Source organism: Xiphophorus hellerii, chromosome 21 (assembly GCF_003331165.1).
Source record: "Xiphophorus hellerii strain 12219 chromosome 21, Xiphophorus_hellerii-4.1, whole genome shotgun sequence".
NCBI lineage: Eukaryota > Metazoa > Chordata > Actinopteri > Cyprinodontiformes > Poeciliidae > Xiphophorus > Xiphophorus hellerii.
In genome coordinates this window covers 12,267,095-12,290,692 of record NC_045692.1, presented here as the reverse complement: position 1 = coordinate 12,290,692, position 23,598 = coordinate 12,267,095, and the positions used below count along the sequence as shown (strand labels likewise).

The window sequence follows — 23,598 nt, the reverse complement described above, 5'->3', positions numbered from 1 at the left end:
GTGACGAGTGCAAAGCCACACGCCAGCTAAGTTCTGATAAATGAGATCTGGCAAGGACGAAAGGTTGACATCACTTTAATATCCAAATGACATATTTCATAGATAACAAAACATGATACAAAACTACACAATTAAAATAATCAATTACATTCAACTTTTTAGCAGCTGGGAAAGTTGATCCAGGCACTTCTGCAGGTAGGAGTTCAAAGGTTCCTGCTTCTTCTCTGCATCTACAGAACAGAATAACAAAAAAAACGATTAAAAACAAAATAAAAGGTTTGTTGTTTTGATGAATGCATCTCTAGGTAATCAGATTTTCTCAAGAGTAGTGCTAAGCAACAGTAGAAAAAACAACAACAAAAAAACCCCCACACTAGCGGTTACTTGATTTTTATTTTAAAGTACAATTTAAATGAAAATTGAGACATTTTTCTTTCTAGCAGAGGAAAAATAAATTAGAAGAAATTTAAATTAGGCTTTTGTTTCATACTCAGAGGAGAAAATGAGACAATTTGGTGTTTTTTTTCTGACATTTTTCCTCAGCTTACACTAATAAAACATCAGTTTTATCCTGTGAAATCACTACCCAGGTGAAGGTGAGTTTTTGACATTGAACTCTATGCAATTACAAAAAAAAAACAAAACAAAAAAAACATTTTTTTAACTACTCATCCTCTCCCAAATCATCACAATTTTACATAGGTCCTCATTCTGTATGTTTTACTTCTTATTTATTTGTGTTGCAGTGAATAGGTTTAAGGAGGAAACAGCACCTCCAACAGTCACATTAAAGGATGGTCACACGCTGCCTATTAATATGACAAAAAATTAGATTTTTGTTTTGTTTGTTCTCAGTCGATAAATGCTTTTGCTTTAAAATTGAAAAGGGACTCAAGCCAATTTTTAATATATATTCCTCCATGTTTCATTAAAAAAAGACTTTCATTTCAATCTCATACTATTTATTTCAAAAAGAAAATTAATAGAGTACATGTTTTTTTTCCTTTTCACTAATGGCTTCTGATGGGAATACCCGATTTTCTAACCATAGGCACACTGTTTAAAAATCTGGTGTGTGGAAGTCACATTATTTGCTTATCAAAATGAAAACACGCATGCCTTTCTTTGAGACGGTCAGTGCATCCTTGATTTTTAATCGAACAGATGGACATTTCAGTGCAGTCTTCGCCTGTCAAGAGAAAAAATAAACTGATTCAGAAAGATAACTTCTGCTTATAATGCTTTGAGGAAGTGGGTGTATGCAAATGAGAGGACATAATAGCTGTTAAGAAGGTTTTTCAGGTTGTCATGAAAGCATAAAATTAAATATGAAAACAAAAAGATAAATTAGGACTTTACTGGAAAGGATATAAGCAAAGAGAATAGACCACCTCAGAGCATTAGCATTGCTCTGAGGTGCAATACTCACCTCAGAGCAATACTGAGGTGAATATAGCGAGTGTGTGTTAGTGTGTGTACCCTCTGATTGTTGTGGAGCAAAGCCCAGAGTGCAGACGCTCCGATACAGCAGGTTTCCAGCTCTTTACTTTCCAAACACCATAACAAAACTTTCATGGCTTTATCTGGAACACAAACATGTAGATAATAGGTAATCTTCATAATATCATGAACTCATACTGTATAAATGACTGTTTTAATCATGATACTGTTTAAATAGACGCAAAAAAAAAGAAAAAGTTAGATGCTGGGATACAGGCAACAACAATTCAAATGATGTGATCATAAATATGATCTCAGTCTCACTAAAAAACCACAGCTGACACAGGAAATGCCAAATCTTCCACAGGAAACAAAAAATGTGGTAACACGACATTTTCCACGCAGCTGGTCCTTCAACTACCACCTGCAGTGAACTTTGTGTGGGACACATCTGCCCACCTGCACAAGCTTTTTCAGTCTCAGCAGCTTCCTCCGCTTTCATTTTCTCTCAGCCTTTGGTTATTTCATCTTCATACAACTGAAACTGCAGCAAAACACTGCTAAAGTTAGAATTACCTGGTCTGACTTTGCTACCCCAAACTGTTATGCATTTCATATTTGTCACACGTTGTATACATTCTTTTGAAAATAAGAGATTGAATTCTATATGCTATAAAATTAATTTGGTATTTGGTTCTTCCCTAGAGCTCTGAACATAATTTATCTGTGACTAATTGATTAATTACTTCACTCTCGCTGCAGTCATAGGTTTCATATGACAAGACAAAATGTGGAAATGTGTAAGGAGTCTGAGCTGTAAATTCAGTTAATGTCCTTAATTCCTAGACATGGGAATGAGCAAACTGAATGGCGTTCATGAAAAGCACACTAAAAAGATGACCTTAACAATCACCAAAGTGCTTTTTAAACTTCTATGTAATAGTTAAATCTCAACCTGTCTTCTGCTCCATACCATTAGTCATGACATGTGATTTGATGGCGGGGCTGAAGCAGAGGTTGTGAAGGGTGAGAAGTGCGTGTGGTCGATGCGGTGCCAGTTCAGCCAGCAGTTCCAGAACTCCGGACACTTTCAGAATATTCTGCTGCCCGTCCTCTGTGGCGGACAGGCTGACTAGGAATCTCAGCCACAGGCTCAGGAGGTTCCCACCACCACCGACCGATGAAGCCTTAGCACCAGCCACCTTAGGGACAGGCACCAACAGGAGGGCTTGAAGGAAATTATTCTGAGAATCACAAGAAATGATCACAAAAGAGACAGATTACAGCATAGCATTATGGATCACCTCATTAAATACTATCTTCAGAAATTATATTCTACCAAGTAAGGAAAACAGCTGTAATTTAAACACGTTGCAGTTTGTACAACTTTACATCTAAAAAGGGAAAACTATAACTCATGTAATCTTTTGGATTTGCTACTTTTGTTTTAATAATGTTGTACCTTCTGCAGGATGCACCTACAGTCTCGTGACACAACCAGGTTAGTCAGGAGAGAGAAGGATAGATTCTGGATGGGGCTGTTGTCTGGGGCAAGAGAGCTCAGCTTCATGACTGAGTGCATCAGAGAGGCGTTGGAGGAGCCCTTAGATCCTGGCACCCCACTGGGGCTGCTAACACAGAGGGAACTGCATGCTGGGAACAGAGAAAAAATGATTTTATCATAAATGGAAAAAAAAAAAGGATACACTTAGCCAACTATGCATCTCATAACCATAAAACATAGCATTTAAAAGACTTATTCTGTCTTCATAAACTGTAAATCATCAAGTCAGAGCTTCCATGCTTAAAGAGCATTCCAACATTTTAAGTGCCGCATCTCTTCAGAAATGAATCACACTGTACACGTCTTTATGGCTAAACTGGCTTACTACAAATCGGATCACGACTTTAAGGATTTTACATTTCCTTAATTGACTTTTTTTGTGTCATTTTGTTTTATGTCAATCTGTCGCAATCTTATCTAAAAAAAATAAAAAATAAAGACAGAGTTCTTGAAAATATAACAGACCACTCAGGCCAATTAACATTCTGAATTGCAATTTCTTGCCAGCAACAGGCTTTTGAGTGTAATTTAAAGTTACCGCTGATAACAACCACACAGCTCGTCCCTTGAAAGAATAGTTAAGTGCAACAATGAAACATTAGTGGAGCCGCTCAGCTCTGCTGAAGTTCTTGGCAGCCTGCCGAACCAGCGGAAGCAGAAATGTGGAATGGCCACCTAAACATGACAGCATAGCAAACTGACATTTTTTCCCCCCCTTTTTAAAAATAGTATCAACATAAATCAGCAAAATGATGCTGAAAAAATACATAATTTGTTAATTTATTTAATTGCAGAAATGTAACAGAAGCTCTTTATAAGAGAGCTTTAAAACATTTGTGGCAATTTTCATTTGCTAATTTTGGTTCACCTTGAAATGACTGCCTCATTATGGCAACTGTGGTGTTCTGACTCTTGGTGGGAGGCAAATTATTTTGCTTAGCAGCCTCAGGCTGTAGATGATATTTATTATGCAGAAGCATCCGGAATGCAAATTCCAAAAGGCATCAAGGAAGTAAAAGATAACTGAAAAGAAAAAGAAAAAAATCACTCATGACATTCTGACACTAGTGGATGTTGTTCAATTGACAACATCACAACTTGTTGGTTACACTAATCCTAGAATGGTCCCTCAAATGCGACTGTTAGCCTCAGGTTATGCTTATGCCTGTCAGGAAGCCATCATGATATTGGTGAGGGTTAACATGGGATCTTTCTGATAAGATCTTAAGCATCCCAAGTGCTGCTTTAAATCTAATCAAGTACTCTGCAATACAAGCAATGTCTCATCTCAAACAAGAGCAGAAAAAAAATGCAGTTATTTATTGCGTTCCTTGCGGCTGTGAGAGCAGGTTTTGAGGCTACTACAAAAGTATCTCCTGAAAATAAGCAGGGAAGGAACAGATAAAAAAACAACAGTTCCACTTAAACTAGCAACGCTAACAAAGTTTCGGATGAAGGCGGTAGACAGGAGATGAAAGAGCGAATAGAAACGTAGGCGTCTCAGGAGACTCGGTGGTTGCCTCAGGGTGGATGGTGTAATACTAAGCCAGGCTGCGTGAAGCCCAAATTCAACCTGCTGTTCGGTTAACCTTTAGGGAAACACTGTGCCTGACTTCACTGATTTCTGCAGCTTCCCAGCTTGAGCTGATGTGGGTGTGGTGAGCGGGAGGGAGGGGGGTCTGAAGAAAAAGTCAGTTTAGATCCGAGTGTGTGCACACGTCCACTGAAGAACTGCTGCCAATCACGTTTAGAGTTACTTACGCAAACCTGTCAAAACTTATGAACTCCGGTTATCACAAATTACTATTAGTGAAGCAAGAGAAATTTCCGTTACTCACAGATGAAACAACTGCAGCGTCTTGTAAAAGCTTTCAGGACATAATTGCAAAGTGAAATTAATATATTACAAAAATAGGTAAAACATTTTTACAGCTTACAAATCTGAAAAGCGTGGTTTATATCTGTATCTCCTTAGGAAACACCATTCCTTGTAATTCCAGTTAAAGGTCTTTTGGGATTAAGCTAATCTAGCTTGGTACATCTATAACAGATGTAAAATATAAGTTTTGTTGTATTTTCTAATATAGTTCTAGCTGGTACCATGATTATGAAAAATCAATTCTCAAGACTTTCCACAGAAACTTAAATTGGATATAGGTTTGGACTTTACACACCAGTATATAGTTTACACAAAAACAGGTTTTCTTTCAGGCTTGGTCTGCATCTAGCTCCATCTCTCTTTCCAACAATCTAACCAGCTTCACAGTCTTTGCTGGTGAAAAGAACTCCCACAGGATAATGCTTCCACCCCCATGTTTCACTGTGCAGATGGAGTGATGTTAGCTTTTCACCAATTATATTGTTTCCCTTTTTGGCCAAAAAGTGAAGTTGTGGTCTTCACAACGTCTGGTTCTGGTTGTGGTAAGCACAACCAGAACACTTCTTCCCATCTGTTTGTTGTGTCCACTACATGACTATTGAAAAACTGCTGATCGGACTCCTCATGGGTTGGGCTGCCTTCTTACATTTATACTTACAAAAAATCGTTTATATTTTCTTCTGATTCACAATTAATCTGCTATATAAATCCGACAACCATGTATGAAAATGTGTAGTTATAATATGATAAAATGTGACAAGAGCTTAACTGAAATGAATACTTTTATAAGAAACTTTATATCAATAACACATAACTGAATCCACACAGAGATCAAGTGACGCATGAGTGATTGTTTCCCAGCTTGTTTTTCTCTTGAAATTTGTTCTTCTGAACTGTAGTTTTTTATTTTTTCCTAAATCAGCTGGTTGGCAAGAACAAACAGAAACATCTCAGACATGGTAGAGATGTTCTCTTGTTTTCACATCATGTCCCACGGGTCTGAAACTGCAGTGAGACTGACATGCAGCCTGATCGATTCTGACAAGGAGCCCATTGTTACCGGCAAGCAAACCACGCATTGCTCTTATACAGTGAAACACAATGTGGTCATTGCAAAGGACAATGGGACTTTTAATGCAAAGTGTGTATGACTCAGTGAGATTGCTAATCGCAGAAGGAGGCGGCATAACAGGCGCAGAGCCAGCACAAACACTCAGAGAGACGCAACATGCGCAACATCTTGTTCCCACCTGGCTGGCTGTCGGCTGTGTACACACACAGGAGCTCCAGAACCGCTTCCATTGTGGGGTCGTCCAGTAAGAGCCAAGGCCACAGAGCGTAGAGTCTCAGAGCTAAACGTGCATCCATAGCAACCACCTATACACATAAATAGATTAGATTAATGTACTTGTAAAGAGAAAAAGCTTTAAGTTAGGTATTTGCAGAGTGAAAGAGGCACATTTGTGACAAACCGATGCTGACAAAGATACCTGTAATCAGCCTAAAACGGCTCAATATCTTCTAAATGTAAAGGACAAGGAATAAAAAAAACAGCTCATTTCCTCTAAAAGTAAAAAAAAAACAGAGAAATAAAGGAGCTCAACGAGTGAAAATGTTGGCAGCATCTTGCACATTTGGATCTCATTTGGAGGCACCTGTACTGTGAGGTTCCATTAAAAACCAATTAACTGTGGGGAATTTAATAGCAGCCATAGAAACTCACTTTGCATTCATCGTTGCAATAAAGAGCGCTCCGCAGGATCCCTGCAGTCAGCTTGACTTCTTTTAAATGGCCCCCTTCCTGAAAATATGAGAACAAACAAAACAAAAAGCAACATGTTTAATTGTTCTGGATTCAAAACAGCCTTTCCTGGCTGCAATAAACACTTGAAAAAAATAATAAGAGAACACCTGGGATTGTACAATATGTATTCAAAGCATTTCTTCTAAAAACACTTTGATGTAGCCTCAGTTTGTTATTTAACCCAACTGAGGGAAATGTGCTGAGATGGGAAGTTTCCCGTCGGCCTGTGCTCACCTTTTTGCGGGTAGAAGCCTTGCTGGGTCGGATGGACTCCAGGTGGAGGTGGGAATGAGTCTGCTTCAGCTGCTCCACACAGCTGTCAATTAAGCCGGCTGAAACACAAGACAGCAGGAGCATCAAAGTAGCTAAAAACAACAAGTATCTGTCTCCCTCAAAATTCTTTCTTTCTTTTGTTTTTTTCTTTTTTTTACTTTTTTTTGTCGCATTCAAAAATTTCAAAATAATACAATGTTTTTCTTCAACCAAGCAATTTAAAAGTGATTTCATTTAGAATAAAAACATTAACCATGTTAGTTGCAACCTATCCAAACAACAACAGCAGTTTAGGGAAAAAGTCATTTTTCCCTAAACTGAATAATTGGTCATGCTACCCTTGGCCACAACAACTGCCATCAGGTATTTGCAATAACTGCAAATATATTGATATAATGAAAATAAAACTATCCAAAAAAACAAAAAATAAAACCATCTTTTTATTTTTGTGGAGGAATTTTGCATCAGTCTTTTTTTGTAGAACTATTCCAACATATGAAGCCTGTTGAGGTAATTAGGCGGCTTGTCGGTCAGATTTAAGTTCAGACTTTTGACTAGGCTACCATAATGCTTCAGATTGTTTTTTTTGTTTTTTTTATCCAATCAGATTGTTTTTTTGTTTTTTTTTATCCAATCAGAGGTAGAATGTGGAAGCTAACTTTTGCATTTACTCAGATAATTCTCATTCTGTAACACGAACATTTGAGTGTGAAAGAAGAAACGTGCAGAGGCAAATCGTTTCTTCAGTGTATATGTGCACAAATATAAGAAAAGCATGCAATATGTAATAGTACTGGTAAATGTTGCAATAACAGCATGACTTGCAATAAACGCAATAATGTCTTTCTACTTCGATTTTATTGCAGACTTTAGAAAATGAAGTCTATCCAGCTACTGGGAAAAAAAACCTAAAAATCTTTGTTTCCGTCTTACTAATTTGACAACCTTACCACTTTCTTCAATCCCTAAAAATATTTATGCTGCTACAAACCAAAAGTGCCACATAATATAGTACAGGCAGCCTAAATGGTTGGTACCTAAATTATTTGCATAATTTATTGCCTTATTGTTGTTCAGGCAGTTCTTTGCAATATGCATACACTAATACTGCAATAAGACAAAATTGGTGGTACATTTTGCAGCTAAAACACATTTTCACAAACACAAACAGCCAGAGAGCTGTCTGGAGTTTAATTTAGAAAGACGTGCCACAGGCTGCTGCACAGTTTATTTGTGTGGTTTTAGAATCAGTCACACAGTTGTCAGCTGAGTTTTTGGGGAATTACCAGTGGCTGCGTGGTTTTGAGCTGTGGGACTGCAGGCCAGAAGTGTCATCAGAGCTCTGGCTGTGAGCTTCTTTAAAGGGTCCTGAAGGGTCCTTTTCTCAAAGCTCTGAGAACAACAACAATCAGGTTAGCGTTGCTGTACACTCAAACACCTTTCTTGAAGTCTAAAATTCTGGCCACGAACACACAGGCAATCCTGGGATTAACAGCACCTCCGATAACTGAGCAAACTATCACATGACTGCAACATTCGCACCTACCTGCAATAACAGTTCACACAGCTCACTGGCAGAGGGACCATTTAGGATATCTGACAGCGTGCTGCTGTGCTTGGATGTGGAGCTTTGGAGTTCTGTGAGCTGAGCTTTGGAGAGCCTCGTCTCCTCTGTGAAAACTGTGGAGAGGAACTGCAGAGCTGCTGTGTGGAGCAGCAAATCTGCCTTTTTCTCATCCAGACACTGGGATAGTGTTCCTGCAGACAAAAATTTAAAAATCGCTGACTGTAATGAATGACAAATGCTTTCTGAGTCACAGTACAATGACAACAACAACAAAAAAAGCAAATCAAAACATAAAAACCAGTGACAGCTGGATATTTGAATGTGACTGAGGCAGCGTGCGCAAACTAATCATCTAAATTTGTCTGAACGCCCAGATGTCATAAACATCCTTGCTGACAAAAACACACATGAGCACAAAGGCCCAGCATTCATCTTTTACTGGACTCATTAAACGTCCTTGCTGCGTCATTAATCTGGGAGGAAGATATGAGTAGGAGGGGTAGAGGTGGTTTAATTATCCTACCCTCGCATCTGTTACAGAAAGTTTATACAACAGTAAGGATGCAGCTAGCATGCTTAACATTTTTATTCTTTTATTTGTTTGCCAAGATGAAGATGTAAATTTCACTAAAGAGACAGAAACTTGAGAGGCGATCCATAACATGATCACACAAATAATTTCGCCCTCTAAACCAGCAAAATTATGTTCATCACTTAAACTCCCTCTCAGAGAGGGTATCCATATACCTGCGAATGTCCGCCAGCATCTGCCCAGCGCGGCAGAGACAGATGGGTGAGCTACCGAGCCGCCTCTCCTCACCACAGTAGCCAGAAGCGTAAACACGTCTGTCCAGCACGCGCAAACCGCGTCCCACGTACCTGCGTCTGAGGAGGGGAAGGAGTGACTCACAAATTTTATGACAGCGGACAACCACAAAGAGGTAAGAGCTACTGTTAAGCTGCAGAGTGAGCTGAGAAAATGGCTAAACAGAACACGACTGATCTGTATAGGTCATCTGTATAGGGAGCGTGTAGAGCATCATGAAAGAGTTCGCACCGGTTTAGCCTCTCCACATTTTGTAATGCTACAACCACAAACATCAATGCGTTCAACTGAGATGTTATGTGGCAGCCAAACACAGTAAGACGTGTTCATGCATTTATTTTTAGTGGCATTGATTACTGCACCAGAATCAAGTGCCTGAGTGTCTGAACCAGAATGCTGCTGGTCGTGTTCTCACTAAAACCAGGAAGACAGAGCACATCACCCAAGTTCTTAAGTCCATAGATTTTAAAATAAAATAGTTTTTTTAGCTTATGAATCACTGAATGGATTAGTACCCAAATACATTTAAAATCTGTTGTTGTTGTATGAAATTTCCAGGCCACTAAGGTCTTCAGGTAATAGTCTACTATCCATCCCCAGAATCAAACACAGAGAAGCATAATTCAGCTTCTATGATCCTCAAATCTTGAACAAACTTCCAGAAAACTCCAAAGCAGCCAAAAACCTTGAGTTCCTTAAAATCGAGACTATAAATCTGGCATGGTTTAGATCAAAGGATATTTATGTGTTAGAATAGCCAAAATTTCAGAGCCAAGTCTGAACAGACTGAGAGCACTGTCTTGAAAATATATGTTTACAGATACTCCCCCATTCCAACCTGGCAGAGCTTTTTGTATTCTCCAATGAAGTACAGTTAAAAAATTCAGGGTATAGATGTGCAAAGCTGCCAGCTGCATACCCAGAACACTTGTGGTTCTGTAAAATTCACCACGGGGAGGCAGGATTTGACATTAAATTCACATTTTATTTGTGAAAAGATTGAAGGACATTTTCTTTCCTTTTCAGAAAAGAAAAAGAAAATCGATTTGGTCTATCACATAAAATCCCAGAGAAGGTTGATGTTTGTGGTTATAACAAAAAATGTTAATGAGGTATCATTACTTTTTCAAGGCACTGTATACAATCTATTTAATCACAGCATGAGAGTCCCACCTAATAATGTGGTTTCCAGCATAAGTGCAGCCACCAGATTAGGCAACAGAAGCTTCAGGAAGTCCATCTGACCAATCAGCTCCTTGCTTGCCATGACACAAGACTGCAGCAGCTTGCAAAAGCTCGACAGGAACCGAAGTGCAGTGACAAACTGAGAAGCCACACAAAAATGAACACAGATTAACAAAGTGCAGGTAAAATAATAACACCCTCCTACCTCACAAAAATCATTTGTTAAGTTGTCAAAGTTGGAGAGAAAAAACAAGAAAATGGTAACTATGGTGAAAAAACAAACCCCAATTGTATGCTTCCAGCATAAGCTTGTTAAGTATTCCACCCACACTGAATATGTGGAGGTGCACTTAGATAACCTGTTCTGAAACTGGCACAGAGTTCCAACCCACGTATTTTGTGGTGGATTATGATAATAAAGAAACAACTGGAAGACTTCCCGAAATGCTGAGCCGTTCCGTGCTGTGTACCTGACGCTTGACGTCTTCTCTGATTCCGAGAAGGATGCCGGGAGTCCTGAGCTCGCTCAGACATTTCTCCATGAGTTCAACATCTACTATACTGAAAGGGAGAAAGAAATATGATGGGATAAGTTTGTCTGCAAAGAAGTGAATAGAGAACCAGTAGCATTCATATTATAGTTTCATCAGTGTAAATGGTGAAATAAAGGTACAACATGGTACACTGAACATACCAGTCATAGTTTTTGTTTTTTTTTAACATTCTAGAAAGATGTTGATTAGACACGAACAAAACTTGTGGCCTTTTACCTGCTCAAAACCGGCAGTAACTGATTCTCTTGGATGGCAGTGAGGGTGAAGTCTGGCAGGACGGCCAGCAGATTATACAGCAGGCCGCACTGGGCCGTCAAGAGGTCAGGAGTTACTATGACAACCGCTTCCATGCCTGAAGGCTTGCCTGGTTGGGAGTCCCGTGAGGTACTCGAGTTGCTTGTGTCTCTATCACTCTGACCTGCGAGACAAGTCAATAGCCACTGAATCACATCCTGGTCTGTCTCTTGGGCCGAGGTAAAATTACGAGAAGTGAGAGCTTCACTCTCAGAATTGTATATGTTACAGTGGTTTTGGTTAATGTTCCCGAACACATCACGGTTTACATTTTCCGAAGACAGACAATATTCAAGTCTATGTGGTGAGTTTAAGTCCAGACAGATTTTACTCCTTGTAGTACCTTGAGCCACCAGCCTGGCAGGAGTATCGTCTGGGATGTTGACTGGGGAGGAAACTTTGGGAGTGTTCAGCCTTGAACTTTTACTCTGCAACATAAAACAGGAGAGCATGAGGATTCATTTCACTTGAAATATTCTGAGGGAAATTGATCTAATTCATACGATCTGTCGGAACACTCTGTTAGAGGTGAAACTAGTGTAAACCAAACAAAAACAGAAAATCAACAAAACTCTGCTCAAAGAATATATGATTAGAACTTCTAGACACAGATATTTCTAAGCTACCGTAATTTTTTTTCCCTTTCCAAAATCTTTGAGTAGTTTCCTTTATTCCTGATGAGCAAATATAACTGAAGATATGAGAATGAAAATTTCATCTCCAAGGAAGAACCACAAGAAAATTATTATTTCATAGGGTTACACGTGGGTAAAAGCTCATTGCTGAACTTTTCCTAATAGGAGGCACTTGTGTAGATCAAAAAGTCGCTTTCTGAATAATAATAATAATAATACATTTGCAATTAGTACATCAGTAGGCCTACCTAACGGGAGGAGATGAAATTGAATCACAGATTTCACTGTTGAGGTTAAAGCTGAGTATCAATAGTTACTGAAATAAGTAAATTTACTTTTCATTAACATTCAAATGTATTGAACATAACTCTAGTATATAAAAAAGTAAAAACACCAACCACACAACAACAAAAACTATGAAAAAGACACGGGTCCTTTATTGAATATAGTACCTTCTTGTGTTGAACAGAACCCATTTTAGTCATCCTGTTGGTTTTCTCATACAATGTTCAATTAATTATAAATGTCTCACTTCCTGGTAAGATTTTAGACCTTAAAAATGGGGAAAATAAGCCCCCATTTCAAAATCCTTTACTTTTACTGCCTCAAATGTTTTGAGTTCTTACTTCATTTTACCCAATTTCCCAAACATAAGAAGAAAATAAAAAGAAAAATGAATTTATGGTACAGATTTTTACTATGGTTAGAACGTGAATATAGAACCTGTGAAGTTTTCAGTGTGAAGAAGACGAGGGAAAAAAGTGGGGTTGAAAAACTAAAGATGCATGGATGGATGGATGAATTAATGGATGCACAAATGAATAGACGCAAGGTTTCCCTCAGTGTATTACAAGCCTGGCAGGCCGCCAGGCCTTACTTGTGCCCCCACCAGGCTAAGCATCGTTAATTTATCTTTTTTTTTTATTAATGTCTTTTTTAAGACTTTATAGTTGGTGTTTAAGTATTAATCTTCCAGTCTTTCAAAAATGCATAACTATCAAGTAATATTTGCATATTTCCTGTCAACTCTAAACATTTTTTAACTCAAAAACACGGGATGACCCTAGCGCAGTCATCCCTGCGCTAAGGCAGGGATGACTGCCCTAGCGCCCTGGGCACCAGGCTTAGCAAGTTTTCTGGGGGAAGCCCTGAGATGGATGGATTGACAACAAACGAATGAATGAATCAACAAACGAACAAACAAAGCAGATGGTTTTACATACTAGAGCATTGCTGACTGCAGTGCTTGAAGTAGAAAGGGAGCTGGAACTTCTTCCAGAGGTTACACTAGGTGCGGGGTCACATCTCCAAGGCAGCAGGGAATTTTCGGAATCTAAGTCAGGATACACACAGAATTAAACACAATAACACACAAATGTGACACATAGTTATCGGGTATTAACAAGCATAATCCTTTTCTTTGCTTGTAATCCATCATGACGACTGTAAGGAAATCAGGGTTTACCAGCTAAAGAGCTTTCCTGAAGGCTGGGATTACCGCTCCCACCAGGCCGTGGCAGCAGGTCGAAGGTGTACCTGCCACGGTAGCAAGTCGAGGCAGAGAGAGCCACACTGTGGAAATACTGACAGTGGTACAGCAGAGCCTGCAGTGCTGGAAGACCCACCAAAGACACACCGGAAACCTCATCATGGACACACGGGTGCTGAAGGGGGAAAAAAAGAGAAAGACAGAAAAAAATAACTTTAGTTTGAGTTCTCTTACATTTTTGACATAGGAAAAAAACTTGTCAGAGATGAAAGATATCAGTTAAGTTGCAACATGGATAAAGGTGACATTTCAAAAATGTCAAAGAGATGACATTGTGTGTCCTAGATTTTTAGTTCCTCTTTCCCCAAATGCTTCCCACACAGCTACTCACAAAACTCAATCCTTTCAGATTCTCCTCCTGCAAAAACTCTTTTGAGAACTTCTATCTGCGCCTTCTTTATAAACTGATTCACACATACAGTTCTCTATCCGAGTAACTGCATCCTTTTTTAGAATGCCTTTGGAGTTTTGACTGAGCGCTTAATTAATCTGGATGTGAATTCTCTATGCGCGCACCTAAATCTAAATTTATATTTAATTCAGCAACATGCCTGATCTGAACTCAAAAGCAGTTTTCTCTATAAACAAGAGATCTGGGGAGGGTAAGAGAGCAGATCCAGATGGAAGAAAGCAGAAAGAAAAGGGGTAGAAAAAGTTCATGGTCTGTAAAAGGGCTTTTAACTGGCAGGCAGATCTGCTGACCTGCCAGTGGGAGTCCTTGGCCTCCTCTGCGTTGGCAGGCATAGGCATCACCAGCAAGTTCTGCAAGATAAACACAGCCTGGACACACAAACCAAGGAGAGGTAGAAACACACACACAGAAACACACACATACAGACTGGGTTAAGGTGGACTGCACCAGCAACACTGCCATCTGCCTGTCTTTGGTTGGTAATACATTGTTCTGAGCACTTCAGTGGTTTTGCTTATTTAAGGTGGCAGATCATAAGTTACATTACCTTGAAATAAAAGTGGTAAATACTCAAATAGCTACATTTTGACACATTGTGAAAAGTCATGTAATGTAGTAAAAACAACAAAAGAACTCTTTCATCACAAGGGAGTTTTTTCCACTGCACCTCTCTGCGAACCATGCTGCTCTCCTGTTGATCCAAGAGGATGTTGAGAAGCGTGCCCCACAGACCTCCGCTGATGTTCTGACAGCTGGCACACAGAATCTGGCAGCCGCTGGGCATGGAGGAGAGAGCAGCGCCTAAACTCAGACTGGCAAACCTCACCTGACAGAAAAGGAGAAAACGCATGCTAAAATGGCACATCAAAGCCAGCTGGTTCCTCATAAGTTAGGGAAATCACTTTACCTTGTAATACGTTTGGTATGAGTTTCAAAATGTCCAAAATGCCAAACATGCAAAAGTTGAGAGTTCTTGAAGGTATGTTGAAAAATTACTGCCTTACCTCTTGATCTCGGTCCACCCAAAGCGGGATAAGCCACGCCAAACCAAGCTGAGAGCCGCTACTTTCCTCTGTGGTGCCATTAGCCCCAAAAGACCACTGGCTTATGAAGTCCTAATGTTGGAAAAAAACTCAATTTAAATGTAACATTCTGTAAACTACTCGTCCATACGTCCGTAGGAAAGTGCCTTGCAAAAGTATTCATACTTCTTGAACTGTAACAATTTTGTTATAGTGGGATTTTATGCGACAGGCAAAAATGCTTATGCTTAGTTATTATTCCCTTTAAGTATTTTTATCTGTTGACATTTGTTATTTTACATGTTTGAAATAAAGATTTCATTATTAGAGAGCACAAAACCTTTCACTGCAGCTACGACCCTTTTAACAGCAAATCTCTATCAGTTGGGCACAATTGTATCCATTCCTCTTTGGAGATAAAACAGTTCACATCTGGTAAAGGAGCTTCTGGGAACATCAATTTTAAATACTGAATTCCATTTAGCTCTGCCTGTATGTTTACAGTTGTTGCCCACTCAAACGAAAGGCGACCCTCCAACCAAGTCTTCAGTCTTTTCCAGCCACTAACAGGTTTTCTTCCAGGACTGTCCTGTACTTGGCTTCCTCCATTTTCTCCTTCAACTCTGACTCACTTCCTAGCCAATGTCAAAGTAAAGAGCTCCCAAAGAATGATGCTACTACCACCATGTTTGTGCTCAAGGTTTTTATGCAGTGTTAGATTTTCATTTTTTTTTTCAAATTTTTTTCAGTTTTCGTCTCGTATGTTCGGAGCAGGTTATACATGTTTGATGTTTCTGTGATTAATGCTCCGGAAAAAAATCACCGCAGGTTTGTCCAACCTATCTGCTTTGTTACTTGATGTTTATGATGCTGTTTAAGCATTGGTGTATACTAAAATTACATACCAGCAGACTCTGTTGACTACCTTACTTCTGAAGGCAACTTGCTGAATCTTATTCAGGGGTATTAGCATAAAGGGGACGGATATAAACACACTCTATTCTCTTCATATTTCTAAAACATTTTTAAAAACAGTTTCTGTCCACCTTACAACTATGTCATAATTTGTGTTGGTTCATCACATAAAAATACAATGAGTTGTGTCATTACAATGTAGTTACAATGTAACATAATAATTCTAGCTATATTAGGTTACAATGGTAAAACATTACAATGAGACTTGCCTTATCCTTGTTTTCCATCATCATCTCATGGGACAGGTGAAGCAAGCAAATAATGGCGTTCTTTGTCACACCTTTCCCCATGAATGACAAGGAGTTCCCTCTCCACTCAACGTAAAATGAAGAAATCACCTGTGTGAGTGATACAGAAAATGTCTTCCTAAAAATTACACATCATACAAAAATATAATCCAAAGACAGATTTGTCTAGTGTGCATGTCTGTCATTAAAGCATTTACTTGACAGTACAAAGCAAACTCGAAAGCCTCAGCTTACAGTAGGTTCTGTATTTATTCAGAGCCAATTGTATGCTCGTCAAGCACTGCACCCAAATGAAACTTTAATACAGCTGAGAGACTAATTAGTTTGTTTTTGTGTGCCATCAGTATGGGAGACTGCACAGAAGAGCAGATGAGGAGAGAGGAGCCAAAGGCCTGCAGAGCTCTAGGACCCCACGCTGCCAGAAAAGTCAGTGGAGAGGCCAGTCAGACAATTAAAAAGAGGATAACTCTGTGGTTTTAGATTAATTAAGTAAATTGAAAAAAGAAATTATCTTTAAATATGCACTTTTGTTTCATTATTATACATTTGTATTAGAATAAAACAAAAATGCGTATTTATGATATAAACAGAGCGAGTCCACAGGGTGTCAACGAACTTTTGACACCTTTGTGCTGATGATTGTTGTACAGGCTGGTCTTCACTTTGTTAGTCGATTGTTTTACGCACTGCTGCACAACTGAACAGATGGAAAAAGCGAGGGTGATTAATCTCATCAGCATCTTCTCGGCGTGGCACGTCTGATCGCTGAGGTTTTTGTCAATTGCAATTCATGTCTCACAAGTTCGTTTTGCTGCATTTTTACTCATTCCTCAGAAATTTCCATGTTTTACCATTTTAACATTTCCGTAGGCACTTTAATATCTGCATAACAAGTGGGAGGTTGGCACAAGCCCCTTCCAAACACGAGCATATGAGCACACACACAAATACAAGACGGGGGCATTCACACTCACCTCTAATAATCCACTGAGATATTTGGAGCAGAGGGAGCTGGGCTCCAGGTCAGGGCAGTGGGAGCTCCAGCCAGGCTGGGCAGTCAGGCTGACCATGCCCTGCAGTGCCCTCTCCAGGCTGGGAAGGCCATAGAAACGCGGGGCATCAGACAACCGCAAGCTCTGAAGCAAGCGCAGCGCCAGCTGGCTCTTGAAGGGACCTGCTAATGCCAAACATAGCCTGGACAGACAGAAAAGGAGACAGCGAGAAAAGAAGCAAAGCAGACAGGCAGAGGAGAAAGAAAAATAGACGACAGAAATAAAGTGGAAGGAAAATTAGGAATTGATGTTAGTACGTGTTCCCTTCTTTTATTATTATTCTTACACAGCAGGCAAGCTGAAAAACATTACAGAATGGTTTCTTTCTTCATTCTTCAAGCTTTACCATTTTGATCTTTTTATATCTGAAACAAACAGTGATGAAATAACACACTAGGATGTTAAAGTAAAAGATAACAGATTTATGTCTGATATTAACCTACCTGTCAGTTGTATTTGACAGCCTGATCAGAAGCGTGTTAAAGAACTTTATGAGTTCCCTCTGCAGTCTCTGGTTTACGTGGTTCTTAATCTCCTCAGGATCTTCTAAACTCTGAGTCAACATCTGCGACTCCATACCAAGAAGCAAATGAAGAAGAGCAGCAGTCTCCTAGGAAATTAGTGGATAAACAGAATTAATTTGTATGATTTGATTAAATTTGATGTTGTGCTTAATATTTAAATGTCTTCTAACTCATTTTCATTTATCTAAATCAATTATTTATTCAAATAGATTACTAGTGTGTTTATTAGTTTGTTTACTCAACTTAAATATTTTAAAATACATTACTGGGGTGAGAATTTTGCTATGAAGAAGAAACTGAAAAAGGAATTAAGTGGTTTGTCTGCAAATCTGCTTAATTCAAAATAATATAATTCAGTTTTTTTTCAGTAATTCAAACTCAGGATTACATGATGAAGAAGGAAAGTGGAAACACTGTCAGTCACAATAGTTATGACTTATGTGACATATTATTTTTCTATATTAATGAATCTTATAAGAGTATCTTTTTGACGCCTAAAGGAAACAGCTTTAAAGATAGATTGATAATGTAAACTAGACTAATCTTTGGAGTATATTTAGAGTGTTGTGTACTGGCATTTTACTTGCTAAAGTAATTTTTATGCAGTTAGGAATATTATCACAGCAGCAGATGCTCACAATGGACACAAATTGGATTGCCCAAAATGGCACTAATTGCAGAAAGATGGAAAATAGTCATATATTGGACTATTTTATGAAGACTGATGAAGTCGATATTCATCCATGTTGTCAGATTTTCTGTCATGCTGCCCGACTTTATCGGAGATGGAACTGTAATAAGGCAGACTTTGAATAAAGGTCTGTGTTCTTTTTAATAGGCCATGAAGGTAATGTTAACGAATTTTCTTCCCTCAAGCATCAAAATTAGGCATTAAAAAACAAGTTATAAACTGATATTTCCCTGGGGTTTCTGGAAAAACCGATAAGCTCATGAGAGTTCTTAGATTTATAATCAATTTTAATCAACTTAGATTAAGTGTTTGTGTCTGAATTATTAGCATCTAGATCAGAGTTGGTGTTATCTTTTGTCTCTTGTTTTGAAGTTAATCATTAGTAAGTGAAAGTGGCTGAGAGGTAAATTTGATTCATAATTTTATTCATCAATTTTGACATTTTTAATAAAAAGTATTCATTTTTGTGTCGTTTTTGAAAATGTCTGATTCCTAAGGAACATACTGAAATCTCTTGCTTCTTCTACATTTGATACAAGTAGATCTTATTTAAAGTAAGCACAGCTTCACTAAACACTTGTATTTCTTTAAAAGAAAAAAAAAATCTCTTGGCTGCCACATGGCAAAAAAAATAAATAAATAAAAAATATACTGATGAGTGCACACTTCATGAGGGTATATGAGGTGACAGATGTTCCTGAAACAGCCCAGTAATTACAGAAAAACAGAGGAGAGCAGCGAGGCTAACCCCTACTAGGCATTAAATCTGAGTCTTCTTCAGCCACCGGGGGAGGACTTATTGTTTACACACATATTAATGAGAAAATCAAGGTGAGACTGATTAAAGACAGAAAGTAGCTCTCCTTCCTATAACAGACGGGTAATCCGAAATAAGAGCCCCAACATTTTTTTAAGAGCTTAGGAAATAATATCTGCTATGTCTAAAGGGAAAAGCTGTTTTTCTGTTGTTTTGAGACCGTAATGTGTTCAGGGTGTTTTATCAATCTGCCTGATTCATTCAGGGTTTGATTGCTGGTATATACTGTAAGCAGCTGCATTGAGGAACTTATTTAGAAAACTACTTTATGGAGATGTGATGCACATATGGTTCAGATGGCTGAGACTGATGAGAAATTACTCATTTATATTTGCATATTAAAGCTAACAGTTCCATATCACAACTATTGCATCACTCAAACAACATGATGCAAAAAAACATAAAAACGTGACTATTTCTTTGCACCATAATCCTAAGCAGAGCAGTACACTGGTGCAGCAGGTTTTACTTTAATGCTTGTCCATAAAGTGTCAATGATCTGCACCTGGTTGAGAAGCAGCTCCAATATCCAGCATAGGTCCTGGTCCCTTTGGTCAGAGGTAAACTCTGTGGGAATTTGTTTGAAGTAGGCATTCAAAAATGTCACAATTCCCACCAGCAACCTTTCATCCTCAATAGAGGCCGGGCGCACCTGGAGAAACCTGCAGGGAAGAAGAGACAGAGCGTGTGACAATCCTGGCAAGAGAGGCACTGCTGAAAGGCTTTTCGCATATTCCATGCAAGTACTATGCAACACATTTTGTTTTGTTTACACTTTTCTTTATGATTAAACATAACAAAGTAACTTTATTAACTAGAAAAACCAAGAACGGATTTTGGGAAGACACAGGAGGGAGAGAAAAACTAAAACAAGGTCATTATTGGAAAAGGTTGAGTCAAATGAAAGATAACTGATGTACAAGTAGTGCCTTGCAAAAATATCCATACCCCTTACACTCAGGGTTTCCCCCAGTTTAAGGAGGAAACCCTTAAACTGGGGGAAACCCAGTTTATGATCAGCCTGGCGGGCCACCAGGGTTTACTTGTGCCCCCACCAGGCTTATTTATCTAGGTATCTTTTAAATTGTTTGCTTTGTTTAAGATTTTATAGTGTTTAGGTATTTATCTTTTAACATTTTTTAACTCAAAAACATGACGGTGCGCTAGATGAATGAAAGCACCCAACCACTGGGGCTTGGCAAGTTTTCTGGGGGTAAACCTTGAACTTAAAATTTTGCACAATTTGTCTCGTTACAGCCACAAATCTTACCTAATGTGATTTTATCAGACAAACCAATGAATAATAGGTTATTGGAAAGAAAGAGAATATAGTTTCTCTTTTTTTCCCTCAGATGGAAACATTTGATAACAACCACCATCAAACATCTCATCAATTCAGTGGTAAGAGATAAATAAAAAGAAATTTAAAAAAAACTAAACATTTTAGACTTATCAAAGATTTTTGATTAAAAAAAAAAGATTTAGTACTTGTTCAAATATGCAATTTAATCAGTGTTTTATAGCACTTCCAAACATAATAATTCCCATAATGTTGATCAGAAACAGCAGACATTTACTGACATGGGCATTTGCAAGTACTATATATCAAATATGAATATTTTTTGAATGCACATGCAGAGTACCTGGTCAACACTGTCTGCCAGCCGAGCAACTGGAGGATGTCTCTGCAGCTGTGGGTGGGAACATGTGGGAGAGCCAGTCTGTTAAACAACAAATAGAGGCTGAGCCTGGACAGGGCAGAGGCCACAGATTTGTGCCCCGCTGCAATCTCGATAGCCTGGACGCAGTCACGGAGCGCAGCTGGAGGGTGCGCTGCCCGGAGCAACAAGAGCTGCGACTTTGACAGCTTCAAATCAGGGTGAAATCTGTTGGAGTCAAGTTGGAGTTGTTAAAAAAAGTAAGTTGTGGCCAGATTGTATAGCTGTAATAACCCACAGGCAACAATAATTTGCAAACCAACAGAAGATAACACATTTCTTTTTTCCTAGTAAGTCATACTAGTTACAATCAAGTAGCACGAAGTAGGAGCAAGACATAATTAAACCATAATGCTATAGAGCAGCACATGCAAATATGAAGAGTAATGCATGTTAAGCATCTGCTCTTTACCCAGTCACAGCACCACACAGGATCTCAGATGGATTGATCCACCAATGGTGTGTTTCAAATGTCTTAATCAAGCTGGTTAAAACTGTAGAGACGTTCTCATTTGTTTGAATTAGGTCACATTAGGAGAAAATGAAGACGGATGAACACAATATGCCACAACTCTGGTTGCTAATACGTTGCTGAACTCCCCGCTGGAGACAGTGTTGTTCAAGAGTAATACGTGGAAGGATCTCTGTTCGCATGAAAATCCTGTTATAGATTTATTGCTCTGATCCTTTGATCCAACATCTGCTTAGCATTCTTTTTTCAAACTGGTGTTTTTGATATATCACTATATCAGTAAACATACTGCATATGACCGTATTACTATACGTTATCCACACAAATGCTTTTGGTATAAAGCGTACAAATGCTTTTTGGTGCTATTTCACCAAAATATAAAAATAAATATCTATCTATCTATCTATCTATCTATCTATCTATCTATCTATCTATCTATCTATCTATCTATCTATCTATCAATCAGAGAGAGAGAGCTTACTGCAGACATTAGTACACTGAAAATTATTTTAAAATATTCCACTGTATATAAAAAGTTAAAGGTAGAGCCTTACTCATCAGCATCACAGGCAGCACTGTTTGATTTTTCCAGGACATTATCTATCCCAGAATGCCATGCAGCATTCCAGGCCACCTGCAAGGCTTGGCGGGCCAGACTCAAGGTCAAAAGGTCAGAGGAAGGAGCCAAGATGCAGCAGTACGGGCTGACTGCGTGATGAGTTGCTGTCTTAAAAGGAATGTTGTACCTTTAGGAAACAACAGTCAAATGTTAGAAATCTTTGGGTATTATTCTAGATGATATCATGAGCTAAAGCTCAGTAAAAGTGATTTATTTTTTCTATTTTGTTCCACGTCTCTTGACGAGGCCTACCTCCGTACTGCAGCTACTGGCAGAGAAAATGGTGAAAGAGTCGCATCTGGAGTGGATTTATCTGACCTAACAAGAAAAATAATCATGGATGAAAAATATATGTTTTAAATTAAAATCAAGAGGCACTTTGTTCACAAACGATTGTAAAATTCAAATAAAACACATTCTGTTCATAAATGTTGATTAGCACATCAGAATTTCATAAAGTTTATAAAAGGTAAAGAAAAGGGTACTCTGATTTGTATTTATAATTAAAGGAAAACTAACTATTGTTTTTAAGCTATTTAAAAAATATTTTTTTAAATAGCTTAAAAACTATTAAGCTAAGAAGAAACCAGGTTCTTCCACCTGGTTTTCTTCAGGTGGAAGAAAATCATAAAATATTCTTGTTGCAAAAAAAAAAAAAGTTTATTTATTTACTCTAAACACTGAATATTTCATTGTTTGTTTTTGGCATTTTCTGTGATATCCAAATCTGAAGAGTTTTTATTAGATTTTGGAGATCCAGCTGTCATTTCAGGTTTTTACAAGTATGATGGAAGCTTGTTTGTGGAAGTGTTGCATTTTTCTTGAATAAATAATGATTAATAACAGTTGTAAAAAAAAAAAAAAATTGCCCATTAAATGTTGTACTACAGATGCCAAACTATATTTAAAATTTGTTTAAGGTAATTTACAGAAAAACCCTGGTATGTAACTTTGATACAGGAAAATGTATTGTTCCAATGTATTGTGAGAAAAATATGAACCAACCATGTTTCAATGCAAGCGATCTCATCAAAAAGCAGCAAACACATGAGAACGGCCACCTCACTATTATTGCTTTTCATCTCCTTCAAGATCAAGGAAGCTACAATGAAGAGAACATTCATTTAATAACAAAAGTTAATGAATGCATTTTTAAAAATATGAATCTAAAATCCAATTCACACCTTCAGACTTAAAACTGAAGTTTAAAAAACAAAATATTTAGCATGTATAAAACCTTGTACATATTTAGCTAAAATCTCTCTTTTCCAAATCAGACTTAAAACTCAAGTCAACAGTCCAAAGCTAGCACAAGTCAATTTTCATATTATAGAAAGAAAACAAAAACTGACCTACAAATTCTAAGATAAATTTTTTAGCTGCACTACTTTTCAGCAACTCTTGTTAAAAACCAAGCTGTTAGCACTGTTTGGGTGTAAAGCTGAGCAACACATCAACAAGTTGCATCATAGATATGT

At 38.2% G+C, this 23,598-nt stretch overlaps 1 protein-coding gene across 3 annotated transcripts in view; it reads right to left on the bottom strand.

The window, feature by feature from the left end:
• Window positions 1-59: 59 nt before the first annotated feature.
• Window positions 60-23,598, bottom strand: part of rttn (rotatin) — a 37,416-nt gene continuing 13,877 nt past the window's right edge. For 2 of the 3 annotated variants that reach the window (XM_032551447.1, XM_032551448.1), the window contains exons 22-49: window positions 23,126-23,222; window positions 22,373-22,438; window positions 22,056-22,247; window positions 20,955-21,197; window positions 19,817-19,973; window positions 17,723-17,889; window positions 17,202-17,421; window positions 16,189-16,317; window positions 14,987-15,097; window positions 14,650-14,808; window positions 14,273-14,350; window positions 13,487-13,685; window positions 13,245-13,354; window positions 11,730-11,814; window positions 11,309-11,510; window positions 11,009-11,099; window positions 10,527-10,677; window positions 9,275-9,412; window positions 8,507-8,718; window positions 8,247-8,352; window positions 6,922-7,019; window positions 6,607-6,684; window positions 6,134-6,260; window positions 2,903-3,093; window positions 2,414-2,684; window positions 1,480-1,583; window positions 1,120-1,189; window positions 60-230 (exon numbers count right to left, since the gene is read on the bottom strand). In XM_032551447.1, the coding sequence (XP_032407338.1) occupies window positions 151-230; window positions 1,120-1,189; window positions 1,480-1,583; window positions 2,414-2,684; window positions 2,903-3,093; window positions 6,134-6,260; window positions 6,607-6,684; window positions 6,922-7,019; window positions 8,247-8,352; window positions 8,507-8,718; window positions 9,275-9,412; window positions 10,527-10,677; window positions 11,009-11,099; window positions 11,309-11,510; window positions 11,730-11,814; window positions 13,245-13,354; window positions 13,487-13,685; window positions 14,273-14,350; window positions 14,650-14,808; window positions 14,987-15,097; window positions 16,189-16,317; window positions 17,202-17,421; window positions 17,723-17,889; window positions 19,817-19,973; window positions 20,955-21,197; window positions 22,056-22,247; window positions 22,373-22,438; window positions 23,126-23,222 (3,932 nt within the window). In that variant the 3' untranslated portion in view covers window positions 60-150. The other variant, XM_032551449.1, reaches the window with a different exon arrangement.